This window comes from Erpetoichthys calabaricus, chromosome 1, assembly GCF_900747795.2.
Source record: "Erpetoichthys calabaricus chromosome 1, fErpCal1.3, whole genome shotgun sequence".
Lineage (NCBI taxonomy): Eukaryota > Metazoa > Chordata > Cladistia > Polypteriformes > Polypteridae > Erpetoichthys > Erpetoichthys calabaricus.
The window spans coordinates 205,025,989-205,051,596 of NC_041394.2; the positions used below are offsets into that span (position 1 = coordinate 205,025,989).

General features: G+C 35.9%; 2 protein-coding genes across 2 annotated transcripts; one reads left to right on the top strand and one right to left on the bottom strand.

The window, feature by feature from the left end:
- Window positions 1–5,269: 5,269 nt before the first annotated feature.
- LOC114658953 (THAP domain-containing protein 5-like) lies at window positions 5,270–14,127 on the bottom strand. Its single transcript, XM_028811107.2, has 3 exons — window positions 13,954–14,127; window positions 7,646–7,856; window positions 5,270–6,121 (listed from the first exon to the last, which is right to left on the bottom strand). Exons 1-3 carry the CDS (start codon window positions 14,034–14,036, stop codon window positions 5,330–5,332), a joined length of 1,086 nt encoding a protein of 361 aa, XP_028666940.1. The 5' UTR covers window positions 14,037–14,127; the 3' UTR covers window positions 5,270–5,329.
- A 111-nt stretch (window positions 14,128–14,238) lies between these two features.
- Window positions 14,239–24,697, top strand: dnajb9a (DnaJ heat shock protein family (Hsp40) member B9a). Its single transcript, XM_028811118.2, has 3 exons — window positions 14,239–14,341; window positions 15,777–16,004; window positions 23,037–24,697. Exons 2-3 carry the CDS (start codon window positions 15,788–15,790, stop codon window positions 23,483–23,485), a joined length of 666 nt encoding a protein of 221 aa, XP_028666951.1. The 5' UTR covers window positions 14,239–14,341; window positions 15,777–15,787; the 3' UTR covers window positions 23,486–24,697.
- The last annotated feature ends 911 nt before the right edge of the window (window positions 24,698–25,608 follow it).

Below are 25,608 nucleotides of genomic sequence, written 5' to 3' on the forward strand. Positions count from 1 at the left end.
GTAAACCACATACCCCACAAGTAATAGCGGAGCGACGGCACTGCCCACTTAATTACCAGACATTCTTTCTCGATAGTAGACTAATGATGCTCCCTGTGAAGCAACTTCCTGCTCAGAAACATGTTGGGATGCTCTTCCCCAATTAATGTTCTAAGACAGAACAACCCCCAAACCAAATGCACTCGCATCCATCTGCAGAATGAACTCCTTAAAAAAGTCCGGATTCCTCAGAACTGGCTATGACAAGAAAGTGGTCAGAATAGGATCATTCACAATCATCAGACCAGACAATGCCGCAGTACTTTTTGCCCTGTTAGGTCAGTTAGCGGGGCAGCTCTATGTGAAAATTCAGGATGAACCACCTATAATAACCAGTGAGGCCTAGGAAGCCTGAACCTGCCTTTGCGTTTCCAGACATGGATATGCAAGCACCTCACCCACCTTGTTCAACTGAAGTCGAATCAAACCGTTCCCCTTAGATTACCCCAAATAATGTGTTTCTGACATACCCTATTCTATACTTCTTAGGGTTAGCTGTCAACCCATTTTTACTCTTGTGAATCACACCCAATTTAAGCATCTGCTTCATCTCACTGCATTACACTGTCCTGTTTGCTTCCAGTATATGATACAAGTTCATTTGTACCTTAACACCAGGCACAGTCACAATATTGTGTTCCGTAAGTTCAGTCTAGCCAGGCAGGAATGAAAAGACATCAGAGTTCCTTCCGATCAGGGACAGTAACTCGGGTCTTCTAAATGTCCATCAAATCATCACCAATAGCCAACTCAGACTTAGAGACTTCCGCAGTAGTGGCCAAAACTTAATTTGGATCATGCCACTCCTTCAAAAGATTAACATGTAAGATCTGAACAGGCTTTTGCCAGCTGGGAATCCTAACCTTGTAGTTCACAGGGCATATTTGTTCCTCTACAACTGCAGAACCCAGCTTTTTTGCCAGAAACTTATGTGGGTCAGATAAGATCAAAACAAGAACCCAATCACCTTCTTTGAATCGTGAATTTTGCTTTTTCTATCATAATTGTGTTTTTGTGCCTCCTGTTTGCTTTGCTGATTCCCCACAGCGATAGAGGACAACTTACAAATGTGTTCCTGGAGCTGAGTGACCCAATCGACTATTTTCACCCCATGAGTTTCAGTGTGAACACCAGTCTATTCTTCCCAAAAAATGTCCAATACCCCTCATGGCTGCCTGCAAAATAATAGTATAAATGGACTCAAGCCTGTAGATGCCTGAGGAGATTCGAGAACAGTGAACATGGTTTTAAATGTTCCCCACATCAACCATCGTGTGACAGACACATTACACAGTGAGCCTGCGAATTTGCAGTCGAACTGGCAGTGAACAACCACCCCTATCTGTTTTAACAAAGTTTCAGTGCAAAAGCGCATTTGGGGGTTTGTTAAGCACCTGTTGCGGGGGTGCTGGGATCTCTCAACATATACTTAATGTGTTCTGTTAATGTTTTACTAGGTTTTTGACAATTAGATATTTGTCCTGTTTATTCTACATTTTACAGTATTGACTCCACTAACTGCAACATTTACAGTACATATTTAAAGGTTCCTTAACTCAAATCATAGACCTTTAATGAAGTTATACAGATTAATGCACAAAGTGTGGTACATTGCATACTTCTGAACATTGCAGTAATTTAGAAAAAGGAGTTAATTAGTAAAGGAAGTAGGACTGTATTCAGGACGTGTCTGTGACATGGACTTAATCCCATCATTATATACAAATTACTTTGAAAAGGTCATTATTCTTAAAACATACTGCAGCATTGTTGTTGTTGTTAGTAGTAGTTGTGTCCTCATGTGTAAAGAGTACAGTGAAACTCTGATCAATCAACATGCAATATCTTGCCACTCTCCGGTGCCATGACAAACAAAATGGAGACTATAATGAATTACTGGATTCGAAATAACCAGTAAATGAACTTTCAATGCATTAGAACAGTCTGCACAAAATGCAGGTAACCCAGTTTAAGTAAAACTGGAGACACTAATGTGTTTGCTACTGTAAAAATTTGCAGATTTTGCTTTTGTTAACTCTTTAACCTGATTTACATTTCCCAATCCAAGGGGTTAGCAATGCACTAACTTTTATATTCTGTAAAACAGCACCACCTTGTGTAATTTCAGAATATTTTAAATTGCAAAACTGAACAAATTTCCTAGTAAATCAGTCCTGCACTCATTCATATTTTCCAGCCATTAAATCTATCTGTAAAGACATATGCAGTATTTTGTTTTAGGAGGTCAGCTAATAACTTATATCGAATTACATTAAATTTATCCACTCTTGCTCTATCAAACCCATTTAATCCAATAAGGATTTTGAAGAGCTGGTGCTTAACTTGGCAGGACTTTAAAAAAGCAGGAATAAGCAGATCTTGAATGAAAATTTAGACTTAGAATGCTTAGAATGGTATTTAAAACCAAGCCTCTGGAGCTTGCTTAACCCAGTACGCCTGCTCATTGCAAAGGTCACTCACACATACATCCACACAGAGCCAGTTTAGATTTACCTAACACATACTGTACATCTGAAATTTTGTTCTTCTATATTAAAATGCATAAAATTAAAGCATAAATGGAGACCAACACTGCAAACAATACTCATCTGCATAACAAAAGTACACTAGAAAAAAGAAACCTCTCTTCAGGGCTTTTCTGAATACTACCCCAAATTAAAAGATTAAAATTTTAACAATTGTCATGTTTTACTTAAAACACTTGCTAACCTGACAAAAAAAGTAATCGTCACTGCCTGGTACAGTTCTACCAGTTCTACCTTAGACTGAGTAGCCAACTTTCAGATTAAGCACTGCTGAATTACAGCACACAATACAGTATATCAACTTCTTTAAAATTACTTTAGGGGTCATTTAAAAACTAGTCCAATTTAATAAAAATGAATGCAATGTACTAAAACATTCATTGTTTAAAGTACATAAATAAATATCACATTAAAATTTTAATGTTTGCAATATTCCAATTTTAAATATTTTTAATCCCAAAACACACAATCTTTATGACAAACTTCAGTTTGGAATTAATCCTTGTCACTGCCCATATATGGATTTATGTTCTGAATAATATTCTGACACCAACAGATGCAAGGAATGTCATCTATAGAGAGACAGATATGCTTAAAGTATGAGTTTTAGAACTATTGTTGATAACATTTGTCTGCTAATAGTTGAAAATGAGTCTTGCATTAAACCTTCATTTACTTTACACATGTCAAATTGCTTTAAATATATGCAAAAGTCTGAAGACTGTACAGTCCCATTCTTCTTTGCAGTTAAATATGGTGGTTAAATTTATCAGAGATCATTTCCTAATTACTTTTAAAATGTTTCCTTTGGAAATGTAACTCAGAAAAAACAGATGACATATTAGTGCACATAAATAAAATTGAACAATAATACTAAAATTACAGTAAGAGACACACTGCAGTGAATAGTTAATATATGCGTAAATGCACATCAGTGGCCAACTTAACACCACCACTTCCCCCACTGTAAGCTGCATATGTTTTGGACTGTAAAGGGCAAACCTGAGTACCCAGACAGAACCCATCTAGGCACGGGGTTGACACGCAGAACCCTGGATGTGAAACCCAAACCCAGTAGTCTCTTTGTGATGCAGCAGTGCTACCACTCTGCTGCCACCATATACAATACCTGCTTTAATTCTGAAATATTTCTGTGCAGACTTCTACAATGCTATTTCATTCATTTTACAATTAAAATGTTTTGCTGAAATATTTCTGTGCATACTTCTACAATGCTATTTCATTCATTTTACAATTAAAATGTTTTGCTTTGCAAAATAAGTCACTGCTCTACAGTTCACAATGGAGCAGCAAGCATTCTAACTATAACTAGGAACAGTGCCTGCGTAACTCCAGCTCTCATAGTTCTACACTGGAATCCAGGTAAGTTTAAAGTCAATTTAAAAATATACTCCTTTTGATATACTGTATAAAGTTATATGGCTTAGCCCATTCTTCCTTTACAGTACTTTGTAAAGCCAACACTTGTTAAAAACTCATTGATAAAGAAAACTGGGATAGGAGGTAAAACCTTTAGCTACCCCAAAAACCTGGATTGATATACTTGTCAATGTAAGAGGGGTTTCAATAATCTCTTAATTTTGTTTAGGGCTGAAGTTGGTTGAGACTACTCATATTTTTAAACAAATGCATGACTCATGAATGGCTATTACTGGGCCCATAACATTCTCTTCTCTACATTTTCTGTGGTTGCATTACATATTGTTGTCATTTTGATCACATTATCCCTTCTACCTAATCTTTGGAGATTGGGGTGGATTGTGTCATAGGCAAAAATGGACACGGTGTCAGCACTTTATTATATTTGATGGGAACCATCACTGTGTACCTGTGCTGTAATGTATTCTGAAGTCTTACTTTGTTCTCTCCGTCATCATCTGTATGCTTTAAGATGTTAATTTGTATCAGAAAAACTGTAAATTGTATAAAAGCATATTGAATTTAGGTGTTACACAGTATTGTGTATTAACTATACTACCGATTTAAATAACGTAAAAGCTGTTCATGCTGTTATGTGGAAATGTACTTTGTAAAGGTTAATTATAGAAATTGAAAAAAAAATACATTAAAATATTTGCTTTCATGAAGTATGAACATCTTCACCTCTCAAAACCCATTTTAAGAAATATATAATCAAATTCTACAAATAACTCACTTATACACCCACTTCACTGAATATCAGTAAAAACTGAAATATGTTAGAGAAAACATTTTGCTGTACCATTTGGAAAGTTATACAGAGATCGGATATACAAGACATCAATACAATGCTGTATGAAGAACCTGTTCAAATTTTTACGGTTTGGTTTGGTTTAATACTATCACCCAGCTATGGGGGATTAAGGATAATGATGGAAATGTACACACAAGCCAGAAGAGTGTGTTGAGCAGATGGAAAGAGTACATTGAGAGGTTGATGAATGAAGCGAGAGAGAGAGAGAGAAGGTTGGATAATGGAGGAAGTGCAACAGATTAGCAAGGAGTAAGGGTAGCTATTAAGAGGACGTAGAATGGGAAGGCTGTTGGTCCAGATGACATACCTGTGGAAACATTGATGTGTTTAGAAGAGATGGCAGTGGAGTTTTTAACCAGAAGTTTTCTTTTCTTCCTTGATTAAGACACACTAAACACATGGGCACAATTATGAGACAAATACAACAAAATATTTGTATAAATTAAGATGTGATTTGTTTTACACCATAAGAAATTATAAATACAAAACATTATACCACTGCAAATTCAAGCGTTGTAAAATAGTTTTCTAAAGCCTTCAACTTCTCCTCAGAAACAATGTTCTCTTGTTTTAAATTATTTATAAGACTAGCAAGAGAATTTAGCTTGGCTAATGTCACTTCTTCTTTTTTTTCCAGCTGTGTTATCTTTGCATGAAGACTGGCAATTTTATTCCAAAGATGATCCCGATCAGTGTCCTGTCTGCAATATGAATGCTCAGAATGCAAGATGTAACTTGCATAACTGTATATTTTTGTTTCCATGTCCACAACTGTTTTTTTTAAGTCCTGTTCCTCATGTACAGGAATAATAATAAATGAATTATTATCTCTAACCAAATTCTCCTGTTTAGCCTGAGTGCTATTTTTTTCAGAATTTTCACAAATAAACTGAGCTGTCACATTTAATAAATCATGCTCTTTAGCAGAATCTGATTCAGAGCTGAATTCCAGTGAAACAGATTTCAGCTGGTTACTTGGTTCTTCTGTCACAAACTCTGAAATGCATGGGTCCTGCATCTGAAGAAACATTTCTTGTTGTTTAAATAATTTTTCAAGGGTCATATTTTCTATTGTATTTTCTTCACCCTCTACAAGTGTTTTTTCATTTACTATACATTCTAAACTCGCTGTTACTTCTCTTCTATCTTCCAATTTTAGAAGTACTGATTTTTTCTTCAGGGGTGGAGAATGTTTGACATACATATCTGCCTCTTTATGATCCATTTTCTTGCCTTTGCGGAATGACTTTTTCTTTCTTGCATGACGATTTGACCATTCTTCCTGTGAATTAAGTTTACAAGATTAAATGATAAAGTAAGCCGTTGTGACAACCCAGTATAATACTTAATAAAACACTTTTGCACAATGAAAGTTAATTTAATTCTGACACCAGCAATCATTGTTCCAGCCAAAATCAAATAAATAAAATAGCAAAATGTGTTACAAAAACCATATTGCAAGAATTATAGGATATTCTGTATTGACAACAGAGGAGTTGTCAATATGTAATCTAAATAGAAAGGAATTAATGAGTATTTCTAATCCTCATACAAACTCCACTTTACCTAAAAATCTAAGATATTTGACCACAATTTTTATATATTAATCTTTAGGTCACTTGTCACTTTTATGCTTGTTATGAATGTCAGCTTAAAGGTAAATGACTTATGATTATTGTAAAGTAAACCTTTTAACCATTCTTTACAGCAAGAAAAATGGCAATTGGTTCTCTCTCGAAAATGACAACACAACATAATGATCATTTATCCCTTTTCTTGTTTTGATATTTTAATGGGCTTAAAATGAGGAATTTTGAAAGCCTTTTCAATTTGAACAATGCTCTTTTTAGTTACCTTGTCCAACATGCAGTTTTTTTTAATCTAGATGGAGCATGATACATATTCTCCCTGGCTGTTATTTTGACATGGTGTGCTTTTAAAACAATAAACCACAATTAAGCAACAACTGAAAATGGGGCTACTAAAGATTCTAATTATTTTAGTCCAACAACGTATTTCTCAACCACTTGCTCCAACTCACAGTAAAGAGACATGAGGCTCTGTATTGTTGTGGCTTGAACAAGCATGGCTGCCTGTGAAACTTACTCATCAACCGTTTATTACCGTGTCATGACTTCAGAAGTGCATAAAAACATTGTCAAAGAAGCAAAGTAGTTCATCAAGGTAACAAACCAGTAGTCTTACAGTAGCCAAGTTACACTCTTGAGTTAAACTGAAATAATGGCGCATTTTAACTTGCTGAACAGGTAACTTAAGTCAGAAACAAACAATAATTAAAAGTGACTGCAGTGGAGCATCTCAAAACAACATATCATGTACAAGGGCTGTGCAACTGCATGATAAGCGCTTTGTTAATTTTTGTTTAAATTGTTGTTCTATTAATGCTCATCTGAAAATGGGAAGATGTATAAGCAGGAACATTCAAAATATATTAACATTCTGTATATTTTTTTTCTCAAATTTAGCACTTTCAAATCTGATTTTTCAGCATAGAGAAATAATCTGTTTCATTATCCTAAAATCTATGAAAGATACTATAGTACAGACTCTAATATAATACTTGTTGGATAATGAATGCATATTAATACTCGAAGTATACCTAAGATAACTTCATTGTTTTCAAATCTGTTGATCATACTCAGCTCTGAATTTGGTGCCAGAAAAGACAAAAAAACTTGGAAACATAAACACTATGATTTTCTCAATAACAATGTAACCTGTAATCATGTATTAATTATGGTATAAAAAAGTTTAATTATATTTTTTAGAAACTGTATGTGATTACCTGCATTGCTTGAGTTTCATGATGGTCATGAGAGAAGGTGAATATTGTAGGAACAGCAGTATGTTTGAGATAACGTATACCCCAGCGGATGTCAAAACTGTCTGCTGTAAAATGATCGCTACACAAATACTGATGTTTACTTGGCACCCAGTTTTCTCGTTTCATGTTCATTACCCAATTCTTTAAGCGTTCTTTATCCTGAAGTGGAAACCTTGATATATATATATAAAAAAATAATTGTTAAAAAATTCTTTGACTTGCATATATTCAATAATGATTACAATATTTACACATAAGCACTTATCACGACATATGGATTCAACAGTTTTAAAAGAGACACTGTGGCATAGTATAGAACTTTCTCAAAAGGGGCATCTTTGGTGTGAAAGGTGTGCATTTTCTTAAAATACAAAGCATAACAAAAAATAAGTTACTGAGTATGCTCTGTGATTGAGAACTATCTAGACAAGTGCCATATCCTTTCTTCTTTGTGCCAGACTCAGTTAGGCTATACTCTTTCTCCATGCAGATCTGTAGTGGATAAATTGGATCAGGAAAATTGATCTACTGCTTTGTATATATTTTTATGATAAAATATACTAAAAACCTTCCTAGTCAAAAGGATACTAACAAATTAATAGAATAAATATCACACAATGACAGCAAGAATGAACATTATGATTAAGAAAAAAAAAGACTGAAAAATGAATATATGCCTTATATTATATTAACATTCATGAAAATCTGACAATGCACATTGTAAAATGCACATACATACTGCATATTTATTGCCATAACTGATGTTTTCTGCAGAAATAACCTGAATTTGATTAAAAAAAGAATATTTCATAGACTATTAAAATAAGAAATAAAGCAATGTTCTAACTTCTAACAAAGAATTCTAAATAAATATAAGTCTTGTTTCAAATAGTTGTAAATAAGCTCTTCCAAACAAAACTTAAAGCCTCCACCACCTTCTGTGAGGGCATCTGCCACAGCCTGAAAAACGCATTATTCCATGGAAACATTTTGTTTGCACAGGTATAGCCATCCTATCAGTTATTTTTCATAAAAGTGAACAAAATCAGTAAGTACTGATTAAAACACCACAGGCTTAATATAAAAGAAAAAAAAACACAGAGAGCAAAGATGTATTTCTTTAGAAGAACAGTATATACAGTATATACTAAACTTGCAGAATAAAATGAATAGCTAGTAAAACTTCAAACAATAAATTGTTATACAGAAGTACTTGGTTTAAAAGGGAACAAATTAAAAGGGAACAAACTATTTCAAATATCATAAATACAAAATACATCTATAAAAACAGAAATTTAAAACATTCTATAAATCAAATGTGATGATTTGCTGCAGTTTACTAGCATACATAATTTACAATTTAACCAAACTGCCATTTATTGGAAAATTTAGAAAATTCTGTGGAATAAAGCCCTTGTTTGCCATTTAACATACTAGCAATTCTCATCAGTACTCCAGCAATCTTAATAAAATAATTTCTTCTTGTATGTCCACAACTTTCTGGTAAGTTGCTCTTATTCACATACTAAGACCACTTTTTATTTGCACTTGGGTAAACGGCAAATCTTAATAATGGCTAATCACTATAAAAGATAAGAGAAAATAGGAGAAAAGTTTAAGTTATATATCCAGCCTCTGTTTTCTAAGGCCTTAAAGTATGCTACAGTGTACTTTTACTTTATATCTACATTGAAAAATAATCCTGGTATGCTGTTATGCATGACATCAGCATGTTAATAAAATTTCTTTTCATTAAGTATAAAAAAAATCTTACAAATTAATAACAAAAAGACAATGGCTAGAGCAATATACTTTGTTATAATGAAGGATTAAGTATAAAATGTTCTGCTATTTAACTTCTGCAAACACATTTAAGAGTATACAGGGGTGGGCAAAAGTAGGTTTACTTGTGTATTACTAGTATTCATTAATTATTGTATTATTAATTTTTCTTATTTGTCTGTTTCTTCCTCTTATTGTTATTATTTCATATCCTCTTATAATTTATGTTTTAGATAATGATGGCTGTAATTTAACCAATGACACTGTGCCATTGTGACAGTCTTTTGAGTTAATAAAGTTAATAAGCACATTGTATTAACCACAGCCTTTATGTCTTTTTCCAGACAAACAACTATAAACCTACTTTTGCCCACACCTGTACAATATTATTAAGATTAGAAAATATGCAAAATATTTTACTGGGAAAATGAAATTCTGCAATAACTGGTAAATACACTGGTTTTGGTTGAAACAGCTGTTCAGTCACTGCAATGGAAGGAAGTCTTAGTTTCATCCTTTGAAACATTACAAGTTGTAGCTGAACAACTAGCATATTGCTTCTACAGCATGCAGGACTTCGCAGAGGTGACTAAAAGGAGGAGATTTTGATTCTGTGGATTAAACCGAAGTGCAAATCAATGTGGCACGATGCCTAGTATCACTGTGGGACTTATGAAGACATCCTAGCCCTATGTTTGTGTGTGGGATTTCCTTGGGGACTTCAGTTTCTCTTCATCTTCAAAAGTGAAATTTAGTGACCCTAAATTGGTATGAGCAATTGACATGTGTGAGACCTACGATATGCTGGAGATGCAACCAAACTTGATTCCTGTTTGTATATAATATGATTCCAGCTCTCTGCAACCCTAGAATAGAAAATGCAGGTTAAAAAATTTGAAAAGTGAAACTGTGGGTCAAACACCTTTACTTGCTCTTTGTGCTGAATTGTGCTACACTAAATAGTACATAAACACGAAAGAAAGAGAACTTCATGCAGAGAAGCCTCTGTGTAATATCACATATCTGAATATAGTGGAATTTGTCACCCCAATTAAATAAAAAATAAAACATTCATGGCTGAGTGGTGTATGCTCATGAACTCACCAGGCTCAAAGTTTCTGCTTTACAAGCAGCCAGTGCACAAATATTATTTGGAACATTTTCTGTTTATGGCCAAAAGAAAGAAAAAAAATCAAAAGGTAGTCAAATGCATGTGTACAATGTGCCAAAAACATGCTACCTTGTTATGGAAAAGTTTACAACTCTATGTGCCCTTTTCATAAATTCTAGCAGTTGTGGAAGATACAATGGGAGATATGGACTTAGAAACAAGAAACAAGTTGCATAATCATTTTTACTTAACCTTTCTGACTGATGTCAAAAAATGACGAGTGTTGTGCAACATTGTCATCCAAAAATATTACACTGTGTCAAAATGCAAAAGATCATCAGCAGTGCTGCAGTTAATGTTAGGCTATAATACATCTATCTATATATATAATTCACTAAGCAGCCGACAGGGCATGCAAGACAACCATGGGATACGCACGACATAGCCACGCCCGCCAACTCACAGAGACCCGCCCACCAACTATAAGAGCATGGGACAAGAACGCCTGCCCGCCCGCCCGCCTGACTGTTACCAGCACCCCGCCCACCAACTCTAAGACCATGGGATACGACTCACAGAGCCACACTCACCAACTCTAAGAATTCACTAAGTCCATGGCATGCAAGACGCACGCAAGACAGAGCCCCGCCCACCAACAATTACTAAGCAGCCGACCATGGCACACGCACGACAGAGCCACGCCCGCAAACTCACAGAGCCCCACCCACTAACAATTCAAGCGAGAGCAAAAGCATTTGCCAAGAATGTTTTCATTAATCAAGAACAAAAGTCAGAGGTTCGAAGACGATCACATACCGTCGTAGTTCCGACTATAAATGATGCCATATGGCGATCCGGCAGCGTTATTCCCATGACCTGCCGGGCAGCCAACCGGGTATCCAAACTCTTTGGGTTCCGTGGGGAGTATGGTTGCAAAGCTGAAACTTAAAGGAATTGACAGAAGGGCACCACCAGGTGTGGAGCCTTTCGCTTAATTTGACTCAACATGGGAAACCTCACCTGGCCCAGACACAGAGAGGATTGACAGATTGATAGCTCTTTCTCGATTCTGTTGGTGGTGGTGCATGGCTGTTCTTAGTTGGTGGAGCGATTTGTCTGGTTAATTCCGATAACGAACGCGACTCCCTCCTGCTAAATAGTTACGCGACAAAAGAGCGGTCGGCGTCCAACTTCTTAGAGGGACAAGTGGCTTTCAGCCACGTGAGATTGAGCAATAACAGGTCTGTGATGCCCTTAGATGTCCGGTGCTGCACGCGCGCTACACTGAATGGATCAACGTGTGTCTACCTGGCGCCGAGAGGCATGGGTAAGCCGTTGAACCCCATTCGTGATGGAGACCGGGGCTTGCAATTGTTCCCCACGAACGAGGTATTCCCAGTAAATGCGGGTCATACGCTCGCACTGATTAAGTCCCTGACCTTTGTACACACACCCCCATCGCTACTACCATGGTCGGGTGACTTGGTGGATTATATATAGAAAAGCAGCCGGAACCGCAAAGAACAATGATAAGTCAATGTGGCTCAGAGGTGCATGTGGACTGTAGCAGAGACGAAAGCGACTGAGGCGGTGTTTGGAAAATGAACAGTCAACGTGACTCACAGGTGCATGTGAACTGTACACAGACGAAAGTGACTCAGGTGAGGAGTTGGGGGCGGGCACATGAGCAGGCAGTGTGTACTGAACAATGACTAAGAGATAACTAAGAAATCAGCAGACTAGAATGGTGGGGGGGCCGGAATGGGCATCCTTCCCCTCTCCCCCCGTTCCGCCCTCCTCGCCCGAGCACCGTCCAGCCCCGTCCCTCGCTCTGACGGCAGTCCTCCAGTTTTGAGTCACGGACAATTGTATGTTGCCCTCTCCAGAGTTCCATCTTTTCATTCACCTACAGCCGTATCCTCAAACCCACCCCATTTGGACAACTGTGTCTTTCAGGAAGTGTTCACCCATCAATACATAATTATGCGGCGCATACGCCGCGGGTTGGCTAGTATAATAAATTTCACAAAAGTAAGATTTTTTTTTCCTCCAAAAGCTCTCCTTCTGTAACAATGGCCAACAAACAGGGTCTAGCAGCTTTGTTTGATTTTTGGTTGCATGATTATTGGTTGCCTGAGTGTTTCTCCTAGTATAGAAGTAGCTGTATTGTGTGAAAAGACCCAACTCTGTCCAGCAACCATGTCTGCACAGTAACTTGGACATTTTAAACCTCAAAAGGTTCTGACTCAGTGTTTAACTAGTCAACTTAACTTGATTGTGCTCCAGATGTTTAAAAACACCACATAAACAACAATGCTATAACTCTGTACATTGGGACATAATTCCTTTCTGTACTGAAATACTATTTAAAAAAAGTAAACCAAAGAAATATTTTACAACAAATAAGGCTAATACGCAATACAAGAAAACAGCAACCCATTGAAGGCAGGTAATAGAATAAATTTAAAAATATTTGATATGTCTTGCAATACATGTGCCAGCATTCATTCTAAGGATTTTCTCTGTATCCTGGATTGTTTCAGACTCACTGGCCCAAGCACAAGCGCAATGACTGAATAACCAAAGCTAAACTGACCAATCAAATTTCTTGGAGGGCCCAGACACACACTGTAGCATTTTACTATACAGTAGATAGATGGCACGGCAAAAATAATTATTTAATAAATACAAGTATTATACATTCCTGACAGCTGAATTGGGGCACTGCTCTATTAAAAATAAAAAAATAATCGTGAATGTAAGTATGGTTCATTGCATATTGCTTAAAATTATTATTTTTAACTGTTAACAATGACTACATTTCATATATTTTCCTGTAATCAGGTCAATGGAAAAAAAATATACTGGGATGCAATGGCCATTAAAATTAAGAATCTACTACACTTGATAGAAAAAAAATCCCATTAAACTATCAGGATATATATATATATATATATATATATATACACACAAAAACTCAAACACACACACAAGTCATTAGAGAAATTAAATAATACATTAGCTCTACTGCAAAGAATGAATCATACAGTTATCGACATAAAACACATGCTCACTGTATTGATTTTATTAACCGAATCTCCTGAGTAACACAAAATTTTAATACATATAACTCAAGAATTAAAAACAACTTTTAAGGATGTATTCAACATATCACGTTATATAAATACGTTTACAAAAGCAAAAGCTTAATATAGTAGTGATTTAGTAATCTATTGTATCATTTAAAAGAAAATGGGTCTACAGTAAGTACAAACGTAAAAGAAATGGAAGATGACACTACTTATATTTAAGGTGCACCACGATATTATCCTGTTAGTGCACGTTGTTCAGTCTAAAATATCAAATTAAAACTTACGGATAGAAACTAATTTTTCTATTATCTTTCGAAGAAACACCTCCGCGATTCTGACAACAATCAGCAGCACAATATCGAGGCATTTTTGATAACCCTGCAAAATAAGTAATACATTATAGACCTAATCAAATAGACAACACTTTCCCCTCTCCAGCTTCCTGTACGTATAATTATTACTTCCGGGTTTCGCGTCACATAGTATTGGCGCCTCTGAAAGTGGAGCGTTCCACGTGCACCAGCTTTTTTGATCACGTGGTTAGAAAGTGAGCCAATGAGGTAACGCTTCGTGTTGTTTCGGTTCTGGAATGTTTTGTCTCAAAGTTGAATGTCAGTGGGAGTGCTGCGTCACTGAAAACTCGGTAGCCGAGGCGGTAGTGGTGCTGGTCAGGTTAGTGTGCTTTTGGTTTTATTTTGTCATTAATTAAATAATGAGAAGTGGTTTTTGTTTTGTCAGTACGCATCTTGCTTTATAGTGTCGATGGTTGCTTTCCGAACCTTTTATTTCTGAAGTAAGAAGCAGTTTTGTTGAAAACTGAAATTGAATAAAATTATTCAGTTATCCTTGTGCGTAATATAAAGCTTCAATTTTTATTGTATGTTGGGTTTATCCACTGGATTTAAATAGTGTGTTATGTTTTTAATTCATGTTCAAATACGTGATGCGAGCCTTATTTGGGTTTCCTCTTCTCAAATGCCCATCCTAGTTATTTTAAAATATAGAATGGCGAGTTGATGTTTTTTAAATATTAAACATTACGTGAGTGAATTATTTTTAATTATAGTTCTAATTATGAATTTCACCACATTGTGTATGTTTAGCCCGCTTTCTGATTGCTGCCAAAGGTACCCCGTTATTTTTATTCTGATTAGGGCTCGTCTCGCAGTTGACATTTCTTGGGATCACTATACATCTCATGACGTGCAGAAAGTGCATCGAATTTACTACTACGTATCTGCATTCCATAAAGCAGATACCGCAACACAAGATCTCTGGTTAAAGCCGGAAGTTAATGAGAGTTGAATATTTAGTGTCCAAATTGTGCACATTTTAGTAAATTTAATGTTTGTCGGTTGCGACTAACATTAAATGTTACAGGTTAATTCATTTTGACGGATAAAATATTGTGATGTTTGGTATGCTTTGTAAATTCACGTGTAATATAGGTGTCGATTTTTTTCAGCTGATTTGAAAAAAAATACGTATGATATGACGTAATTGTGTTTTTCAAGTTCTGAAGTTTTTTGTATATCCACAAACAGTGTGGTATGGTAATTTCCTAATTGTAGTAATATTTTAATTAAATGTCAAAGTGACATTTGGGGGAGTCTAAACGATGTTATTTTATTACCTACTGTTGAGCACCTATTATTTTGACCTTTCTTTTTTTATCACCGATTTTGTCAGTTTATATTGTCAAACCCAATACAGGTGAGGGTTATTTAGTTTGTTTTATCATTGAATGTCTCCAGCCTAAAAGAGAGCGCAGAATACTACCGTTCTTATGAAACGAACAGATTAAGGTGATTCTTCAGCACTAATCTTGCACGGTTTGTGTTTTCAAATTTTATGTAATTGTTTTTTAAAAATTACAGTGAATTTCTAGTGGATATTATAAAGGGTTAACTTTGAAGTAGTTTGCCTTGGACTGATCGTGGAAGTTGCTATGGCTATAGTTGGTGTGTAACTCGCATGCAAATTCAAAGATGCTTGGATTCAGATTGGTCATATTATGGAAATTAAAGTTTTTGTTTTGTTTTTTAAGTTGTGTGTACCTATTTGTGTTTTGTTTTATAATTATGAAAATGCACTTTTTTGTTTTCAGAGTCAATAATTATGGCAACTGCACAGTCTGTGTTCATGTTTGCAGTATGTGTTTTATTGATTTCGGAGTTGATATTGGCAAAGAAGGACTATTATGAAATTCTGGGTGTACCAAAAAATGCATCTGAGCGTCAGATTAAGAAGGCCTTTCATAAACTTGCAATGAAGTATCACCCTGACAAAAATAAGAGTCCTGATGCAGAAGCCAAGTTCCGGGAAATTGCAGAAGGTATGTGAAATATATTTTGAAATCTAACAAATTTTTTAGTGTTTCCTCAACCACATTTTTAAAATGTATGTTAGTGTGACTGAATAGAACATCTGCCTCTGGCACCTTAGCATATTTGTTTTTCCTGTTTTGTTTTGTTCTTTATTTCACCTTATACAATTTCTTGTGTTAGGAATTTGTTAGTTGGACAGGTATGTGTAGGATTTTGTTAATATGTAGTTAGAGAGGTGCGGTGTGTGTGTGTGTGTGGTGTGGTGTGCGTGCGTGCGTGTGCTTGCACGCATCAGTGGTACTGTGGCCTGGCTGTGCACTGAGGTCTGATACTGGTTATAAAATACTTTTTTGTTATTTGAATGTTTCAGGCAAGCTTGTAATGTACTCCGCAATTGGCAACAAAGCTCAACCTAAACATTTGCATCATTGAAATCCTACAAAAAATTTATTTTTTATTTTTATTTTTTCTAAAGGCCCATAGCTGATTGGAAATTTATAGATTTATTTTTTTCATAAAAAGCAAAGAGCTAAGCTTTAAGTGATGGAATCTGCTGTATCTTTTAATGGCACTTGCTGAATGGTGTTACAGCGTTTTTTGTTTTTTTTGTTGTTTTTTTTTTTTTAAGAAATGTGGTTTTTGAGTTTTAATTTTTCTAATGTTTAAAAAAGACACCCGGACACATGTTAGATGATTTGAAGTTAATGTTTGAGTCTTGTGTCCCTGAGGTTGTCTGATTATATTTACTAGTATTTGCAAAGGATGACAAATTACACAGCTCCATGACAATCTTTCAGGATGTTTTCAAATTTCCAAAGTGTCATGAGCTTGGTGCCTCCTGGCAGTGTTACTGCCTGTATGTGGGCTTTCACTTGTGGCAAGTTCAGCGTCATTTAATCCTTTTTCCAATTATTTAATGGCATGACAAACCGGAGATGTTAGACAGGTCTAGAACACCCCTGGATCGCATGTATGCATTATACTATTTAGTGTCCCCAAATTGTGTTTCAGCTATTGGGAACATACGTAAGCCTTCTCCTGTGAGTTAAGGAAAGAAGAGAAATCTGAGTGCTCTCTGTGAATCTTAAAAAGTAGGGTAAATAAAACAAAGAGAGCAGTAGTACAGTCATATGAAAAAGTTTGGGAATCTCTCTTAATTCTTTGGATTTTTCTTTATCATTGGCTGAGCTTTCAAATTAGCAACTTCCTTTTAATATATGACATGCCTTATGGAAACAGTAGTATTTCTGCAGTGACATTGTTTATTTGATTAACAGAAAATATGCAATATGCATCATAACAAAATTAGACATGTTCGTAAATTTAGGCACCCCCAACAGAGATATTACATCAATACATAGCTGAGCCTCCTTTTGCAAATATAACAGCCTCTAGACGCCTCCTATAGCCTTTGAGTGTCTGGATTCTGGATGGAGGTATTTTTGACCATTCTTCCATACAAAAATCTCTCCAGTTTAAGTTAAAATTGATGGCTGCCGAGCATGGACAGCCTGCTTCAAATCATCCCATAGATTTTCAATGATATTCAAGTCAGGGGACTGTGACGGCCATACCAGAACATTGTACTTCTCCCTCTGCATGAAGACCTTTGTAGATTTCAAACTGTGTTATGGGACATTGTCCTGTTGGAATATCCAACCCCTTTGTAACTTCAACTTTGTGACTGATGCTTGAACATTAACCTGAAGAATTTGTTGATATTGGGTTGAATTCACCCGACCCTCGACTTTAACAAGGGCCCCAGTCCCTGAACTAGCCACACAGCCCCACAGTATGATGGAACCTCCACCAAATTTGACAGTAGGTAGCAGGTGTTTTTCTTGGAATGCGGTGTTCTTCTTCCACCATGCAAAGCGCTTTTTGTTATGACCAAATAACTCAATTTTTGTCTCATCAGTCCAAAGCACTTGAATCTGGCTTGTCTAAATGAGCATTTGCATACAACAAGTGACTCTGTTTGTGGCGTGAGTGCAGAAAGGGCTTCTTTCTCATCACCCTGCCATATAGATGTTCTTTGTGCAAATTGTGCTGAATTGTAGAACAATGTACAGATACACCATCTGCAGCAAGATTTTCTTGCAGGTCTTTGGAGGTGATCTGTGGGTTGACTGTAACCATTTTCACAATCCTGTGCATATGCCGCTCCTGTATTTTTCTTGGCCTGCTAAAAATCTAAAAGAAATGCATGTTTATTCTCACTTTGATAGTTTTTTCCCAAATTTTTGTTACTTAATCTGAAGTTTTACTTGAATTGGTTAATTGTGTTCAGGTGTTACTTATACTGATCTTTGCACTAATGGTGGATTGTTAAACAGATTATATATTTGTGTGTTTTTGAAATCTGATTCAAACAAACTTGCATTTTGATTCAAAACAAACTTGCATTTTTGCACCTGTTATACCACTAAGCAAATATGATCTGTAATATCCGATTCAAAGAGCACTACTTTTGCCATCAAACGTTTGTTAACTGGAATTATTTTGAATTTGAAAGATTTTGAGTTTGCATTTCATTTCGCACTTTATTACACAATACACTGTTGATAATCTGATATTTTTTTAATGTTTAATCCATGAAATAATGTTTTTGGTATTTGTTAGATTTTTTAATGGACTAATCCAAAATTATTAATTGTTGAATAACAAGTTTGTTATATGTTCTGCCGCTTTATTCTGTTAAAAGGACTCTGAACCACAGGATGGCTTGTTACATGTGTTTGTTTAATTCCTCCATCTACATCCCATAATATGCAGTTAATCCCATCAGCCTTGCATGTAAAGTAACAGATGACTCTGTAGATGCTACAAGTTATTCATTAGATTAGTCAATGAATAATAAAAAAAAAAAAATGTTTTAAACCTACCACAGGCACTTATGACTTTATTTGTTTTGACCTTTTTTTTATTTTTTAGATTATCTTCACGTTGCTACCTTCTGTGTGCAGCTTTTAACTATGCTGCACAGTGCTTCGCATACTTAAAAGCTCAAAGGGCACGTATTGATTTTTTTTATCTGTCTCTCTCTCTCTCACTCTCACTCTCTCTCTGCTCCTGACGGAGGGGGTGTGAGCTGCCGCCTTCAACAGCTTTGTGCCGCGGTGCTTCGCATACTTACAAGCCAAACAGCCCTATTGATTTTTTTGCTCCTTTGAAGAGGAAGAATGTTTGCATTCTTTTAATTTTGAACTGTCATCTCTGTCTTGTCATTGAGCACAGTTTAAACTTTTGAAAAAGAGACAAATGTTTGTTTGCAGTGTTTGAATAACGTTCCTGTCTCTCTACAAAAAAACTTGTAATCCCAGCCCACCTTAAATCCCTTCACACCTCTCCATCAGCGTCTTTTGTTTTGTAATTGTGTCAATCAGCACAAGCAGCCTGCTGTCCCAACCCCCCGACCCCACCTTGACAGAGCTCAATTAGGGCAAAAGTTTCTCCCAGCTCAAGCCAAGGCTCCTTATCTGCGTGTGAGGTGCCTGGAGTTGTATAGAGTAAATAGTATTGTATATTGTTATTTGGAATACATGCATTTCATACATGTTCCTTGTCTACAAAGACCTAGGTAAGTGTAGCATGAAAAGAAATGTGAGGCAAGAAATGCTGAATGCTGAATACCTAAAGCAGAATCTTTTTCCATGTTATACTAATAATGATGTGAGGTGTGTAATGTGTGAAGACTTTAATCCAAATATCAAATTAACATGTGCAGTTTTATTCAAGAATATAACCAAAGAGGGAAAAAAAGCATTTGATTTACATGTTGCTGTTGAGTTAAAAACCCAAGCTCAAATGTCAATCAACAGGGAGTTTATATGTGTTCTTGAATAGTGCAGAGATAAGAACCCCACTGCCTTTAAACCAAAGATTCTCGGTTTTATTCTCTCAGTGATGTTCACGTTGTACAAAAAACTTGCCTCTCCCTCTCTTAGTTGATGGCATTTATCTCCATTCTTTTCACGAGAGCAGCGATGACCACAGTGGGTGCTGTGGCTGGTACCTGCTCAGAACTGTTTGTTGTACCGGCAATCAAAGATACGATGTCCCGTGACCGCTATCAGACTGGACAAAGGCAGGAATGTAACAACAGACAGCTTCTTCACTGCGATTCACTGGCTAATATAGACTACTGCACTAGTCAATACAACTGTGCTTGGCATCATAAAGTAAAATGGGACTTTCACCTGCAGCTGTAGTCACTTTAGTACGCAAGCAATTCACCATGCCAGTGTTTAGATCTGGCAGTGTCATGTTGATGGTGTATGCGTCCATAAAGAAGAAGCTTTTGATTTCAGTCTGTAACAGCCAGTGTAAAGTTTTGCTACCTGTAAAAGACATTGTTCAAGGAATATAAGCAGACATACACAAGCTGGTGAATCATTCCTTCTGGGTATTGTTGTCACTTGAATTTTTTGTTATTCAGTTTCATCTGTATATATAAAATCCCTATGTGCATCCAGGTGTCCGTGTGTGGGTGTCTTCTGGTGAAGTGCACATGCGCGGGGCATGGTGCGACGCACGATATTACTGTCGGAGAAAGTTAGAGGCGTTTTACGGAAATACAACCCAGTATTACTGCGAGAGGAAATTAAAGGTACACAATACAGTGACGCATATTACAGCCACATACAAGCCAGTATTACTGTCAGAGGAGATTAAAGGCATATTACCGACGCGCACACCTGCATTACCGCCAGAGAAAATTAAAGGTATATTACGGACGTACAAGACGGTATCCTTCAATAAGGGCGCACACAAAAAGGTGAGCCTCAAAAGGGCGACCTCAATTGGGTGCAGCGAATAAAGGTGCACGTAAATAAAGATCTGCACTTTTGTTACTCTTCACATATTCCAGAGCCATTTGAACTAAATTATCTACGAACTCCTTTATTCGCCGCACTCAATTGAGGTCGCCCTTTTGAAGCTCGCCTTTTTGTGCGCGCCCTTATTGAATAGAGCCGTACAAGACAGTATTACTGTCACAGAAAATTAAAGACACACAATACACGGCGGCAGCCCACAAAGAACGGTCAGCTCAGCAAGTAAACATCAACAAAAGAAAGGCTGAAAAAGAAAAATACGACCAACAAAAAGAATGAGGTCAAAGTCCCTTTCCATTTAATATAGACTGTTCCTACTAATGTTTATGCACTACTGTTCTAGCGCCCGTTATTGTAACGGGCTAAATGACTAGTTCCTGAATAAAAGCACACTTGTTTCATTATACCTTTGCAAAAGATTTTATATTCCAGTAACCATTTGATTGAGATCAAATTTGTCTTCGCCTCTGTTGCACAGATGCGCGCGCACACACGCATTCATACATGAAATGTCACTATTTGAAAACACTATGCCATGGAGTACAGGCAAGATCAGAAAAAAAACATTCAAATGACAACACATGTTCAAATGCCATAGTGTTTTGGCATAGTGAAAATTTGCCCCTTTAAAAATATTTATTGGCATGATTGTACCCGTTAGCAGTGTTTTTACCAAAATTCAGTTAACAATTTTTAAATTATTTTAGTCTCATTGTATTAAAATTCATTTTTGTATAAATAATACATCAGGATTTAATAGAAATAATTTGAGTGTAAGTTTACAATGTGTTTACTTTAGTACAGGAAAATGAAAGGGTAAAAATGAACATGGTAGCAAGACATGTATATGCAGTCTTGCCACAACACAGTGGTAATAGCTGTATGCTAAATGATGGGTGGGGGTATGATTTGTTGTGGTGTGTGGCTTTGAAATTGAAAATCTCAAGAAATCATGGCTCATACAATATAAAAACATCAATAACTCAAATAATCCATTTTAAAAGCTGCATTTTGAAGTGGAGCAAAAACTAAATAAAATTGGGTCTAAAATGTGTTGGGAAAGGATTAATGTATTATTGAAGCTATCCATCCATTACTCCAGTTTCCTAAATCTGCTTATCAGTTTGAATTTAAAGGGAGCCATAGCCTTTTGTTTTGCATCGACTATTTTCATTTGGACCACCTGTTTCCTATTAAAATGTAAATGCTCAGATTTCCCTCAACATTATAAATTGTGAAAGACTCCTGGTAGTGTACCCCTTGCACATCTTAGAACCCTTTGCTACTTTGCTTCCATAAGTTAAGTGTTATTTCTTTAAATGTCTGAAAGATTAGATTGATAGGTTTCTACAGCCATAGGAAAAAAATAGGGATGGTGAGTCAGGATTTTATTTGTACTGTATTTACTGACATATTGTGATCCTAAATAGAATTAAACTCGCTTCGCTCGCCAACCCCTGGTGTTGGGTAACCCGAAATACATTGATGTATGTATGAGATATATTGGAGTGTAAAGGTGTAGATGACGAACAAAGGGAGTAAAGATCCCATAGCATGGCACATTAGAAAGATATATTGGAATATTTCTTTATACACAACATTTGTAGAAAAGATGGTGTGTTGTCCTTGAATGAGTTCTCCTTGGTGTGGAGTATCTATAACTTTAACTGTAATGTCAGATGAACGCCGAACTCTTTAGAAAATGGATGATTTGTACTGTAATAATGGCAAAATGTAGTCTTCTCTTCACAGGCAACATGACCAAAGTTCCATGGAATTTCTTCATATGGAATTGATTATTTAAGAATATACCGTTTTTGTTAACAGTTTAGAAACAAGGCATCATGTATCAATACAAATTTTCAGCTGACTTGTAACCCGTTAACATAGTTTTAAAGTTTGCTTGTGTTGAATAATATCTGTAGAATAAGATGAATTTACTGTTTTTGCAATGGTGTTTATATGAATGTTTGCAATCTTTGTACAAACTCCAGCTGCCATTTTGAATTCAGTCAAAATTTTGACTTCTATTGCTCATAGTAAATCACCTTTTCTGTTAGGATTATTTGTACAGTATAATTGTTCCTTTGTATTAATGGGAATAAAAGGTGTTTATTTCTGCCTCTCAAAATGCTTAATTTCCATACATTTTAGTAATATATCTTGAATTGATATTTATGTTTACATTTATCTGTTTATTTTTAGCATATGAAACACTCTCTGATGAGAAAAGAAGAAAAGAGTATGATCAGTTTGGACACCAGTCTTTTTCAAGTACAGAAGGTGGAAAAGGACCACATTTTCATCAACCATTCACTTTTAATTTTGACGATTTGTTTAAAGATTTTGATATGTTTGGACAGAATCAAGAATCCCAACAAAAAAGGCACTTTGAAAAACACTTTAGGGCCCACCAGGAGGCACAAAACCGTCACAAACAGCATTTTCAGGAATTTTCTTTTGGAGGTGGAATGTTTGATAATATGTTTGAAGATATTGAAAAAATGTTTACTTTTAGTAGGTTTGGCGATAACCATAAGCACACAGTGAGGACTGAAAACAAATTCCAAGGATCTGCAAAACAGCATTGCAGAACTGTCACACAGCGAAGAGGAAATATGGTCACTACCTATACAGACTGTTCAGGAGCATAGAGTTTAAATATTTTTTGTTTGTTTGATCAAACTCAGATTGTATCTTGCTAACTTTAATCTAATTTAACATGGCAGACTAAACTTTAGTTTTATACATGAAATATTGTACTTTTAACCTCATGAATGGATGTTTATAGAATTATTTTTCAGGTAGCATGGTGCTGTTTATGTACAGTTGCAATAAAATGAAATGTCTTTGTTGCTGACAAATATTTTTGAGGCATTTACAACTGAAAAATGGTGTGTATTATGTATGCTAGAAAGACAATTACACAAAAGGTAGATGTCTGCAACAAATATTTGGATCTATAGGGTTTAGGAGGGCAGGTAAGAATGTTTATATATTCAAGAAAAGAGCTGTATTAAGTTTGTCTTACTGAGCTAGTGACCTTTTGTATACCTTATATTTACTCTATCCCTGTGATTAGGGCATTGTCATGGACCGCATGGGTAAATGTGTTTCTACATAGCTATCATTTGCATTGAATGCACATCAGTATTGGTAAAAGTATTTAGCAGTGTTTTGTGTACTTTTATAGTTTATTTTGGTGTGTATGATAAGCGTAGTAATGCAGATTTATTAATGGAACTGTTTCTAAAGCAGTGAAGTGAACTTAATACAGTACTAATACGTATTTGAAGAATCATTCAAGCACCAGGACATTTAATAGAACAGTATGACTATTTAATAGATCAGAATGGTCTATTGTCAAAGCCCTCCTTAAATAGAATAGCAATATTAATTTCCTGCCATACAAGAGCTTCTGAAAGAATTAATTCCCAAAATTATTTCAGTAATTTGAAACAACTTTTGGTACTCGTTTCCTCAGGAAAGTTTTGAAATGTGTATCCATAATTTTTACCCTCCTCTCAGAAGTGTCTAGTTTTATGCAACATTTTTTTTTTTTTTAGCCTTGCTGCTGCTCCTTTCTATTTTGTGTATTAGAAAAGCTGTTACCTCATATATTTCTGTGATTTGCAAGATTTATGTGCAATATGTACAGCATTTTTTCTTAACATCCATATAATTTATGTAGTAACTTTGGTTACTATGGGTTCATCAGTTATGTGCAATGTATCCACAGGTAAGTAAGGCTGTCTTGCACTTTCTTAATGGCACTTGTATTAATCCTATGGATATTGTGTGTGTTTTGCTCACTCAGACACTTCTTTTGAGTGTAGTTGTGTGAAAATAAAATATCTAATCAAGTCTTTTTGTGTGGGTGTGTGCATATTTTGTTAAACCACTGGTCTGTTTGAATTACACATTTGTTCAGGAGACAATCCTACAAAGTGTGTGAAACTGTTGCCAGTTGCTGCTGTGCATGCCAAATTAATGTGGTTAAATTCCAGAATATCTTGATCTCTGTTCTTCATGTGGTATGTTCTAGTTTAGCAGGTGTTCACATTTAATTATGTTTGCTTTATTTGCCTGTGTAGTTGTTTCAGATCATGGCTGCAAGGATTAAGCATGACAGTCCCTTCAAGTCACCACTAGGGAAAGACCGATCATGTTAGTTTGGGAGCAATTAGCCAGTTTTTACAGTGCTCTTATTAATTGTTCACAGTACAAATAGGACAGTGATAGACATTTGTCAAATTTTCATATTAATTTTTAATGATGTTCAACACACCAGGAAATCAGTATTTGAGATGCATGTGTTGGGGTGGGGAGTGGCCATTTCATTGCCATGTGACACAAGGTGGCATGTGGTGGTACATGCCAACTGTAGAGATGGACAACAAAGAATGCACAGCGGGTTTTTAATCACATACATATAATTGCATGTATTGTATGTTGCTACCCAAATGTCAATTGCTGTCTCACTCTGCTCCAGACAACTATAAAATAATCAAAAGCAAAAGTATCAGGTATAATTGCTTATTTTTTCATAAGTATATATAATAAGGATTATATGCTAATCTGAAATCTATCTGTACTCCAATTATTTGTTTACTTCAAAAAAAAATAGAAACTCACCTGAAACTGCATTGTAGTGTTTTCACAGAGCTTAAAATACAAATTACATTGCCAACATCAGTTTGATGTGTGAAATGGGGCAAAGGTGAGGTGGTACATTGTCCCTGGAGTGAGCTGCATGTGACCAAAAAAAAAACTCTTC

Bases quoted from the DNA above. Each gene is read 5' to 3' on its own strand.
- LOC114658953 (XM_028811107.2), bottom strand. From the start codon at position 14,036: ATGCCTCGATATTGTGCTGCTGATTGTTGTCAGAATCGCGGAGGTGTT. The intron at 7,857-13,953 runs GTAAGTTTTAAT...ATATATATCAAG, and splicing joins AGAAAAATTAGTTTCTATCC to GTTTCCACTTCAGGATAAAG. The intron at 6,122-7,645 runs GTAATCACATAC...CTTAATTCACAG, and splicing joins ATGAAACTCAAGCAATGCAG to GAAGAATGGTCAAATCGTCA.
- dnajb9a (XM_028811118.2), top strand. From the start codon at position 15,788: ATGGCAACTGCACAGTCTGTGTTCATGTTTGCAGTATGTGTTTTATTG. The intron at 16,005-23,036 runs GTATGTGAAATA...GTTTATTTTTAG, and splicing joins GTTCCGGGAAATTGCAGAAG to CATATGAAACACTCTCTGAT.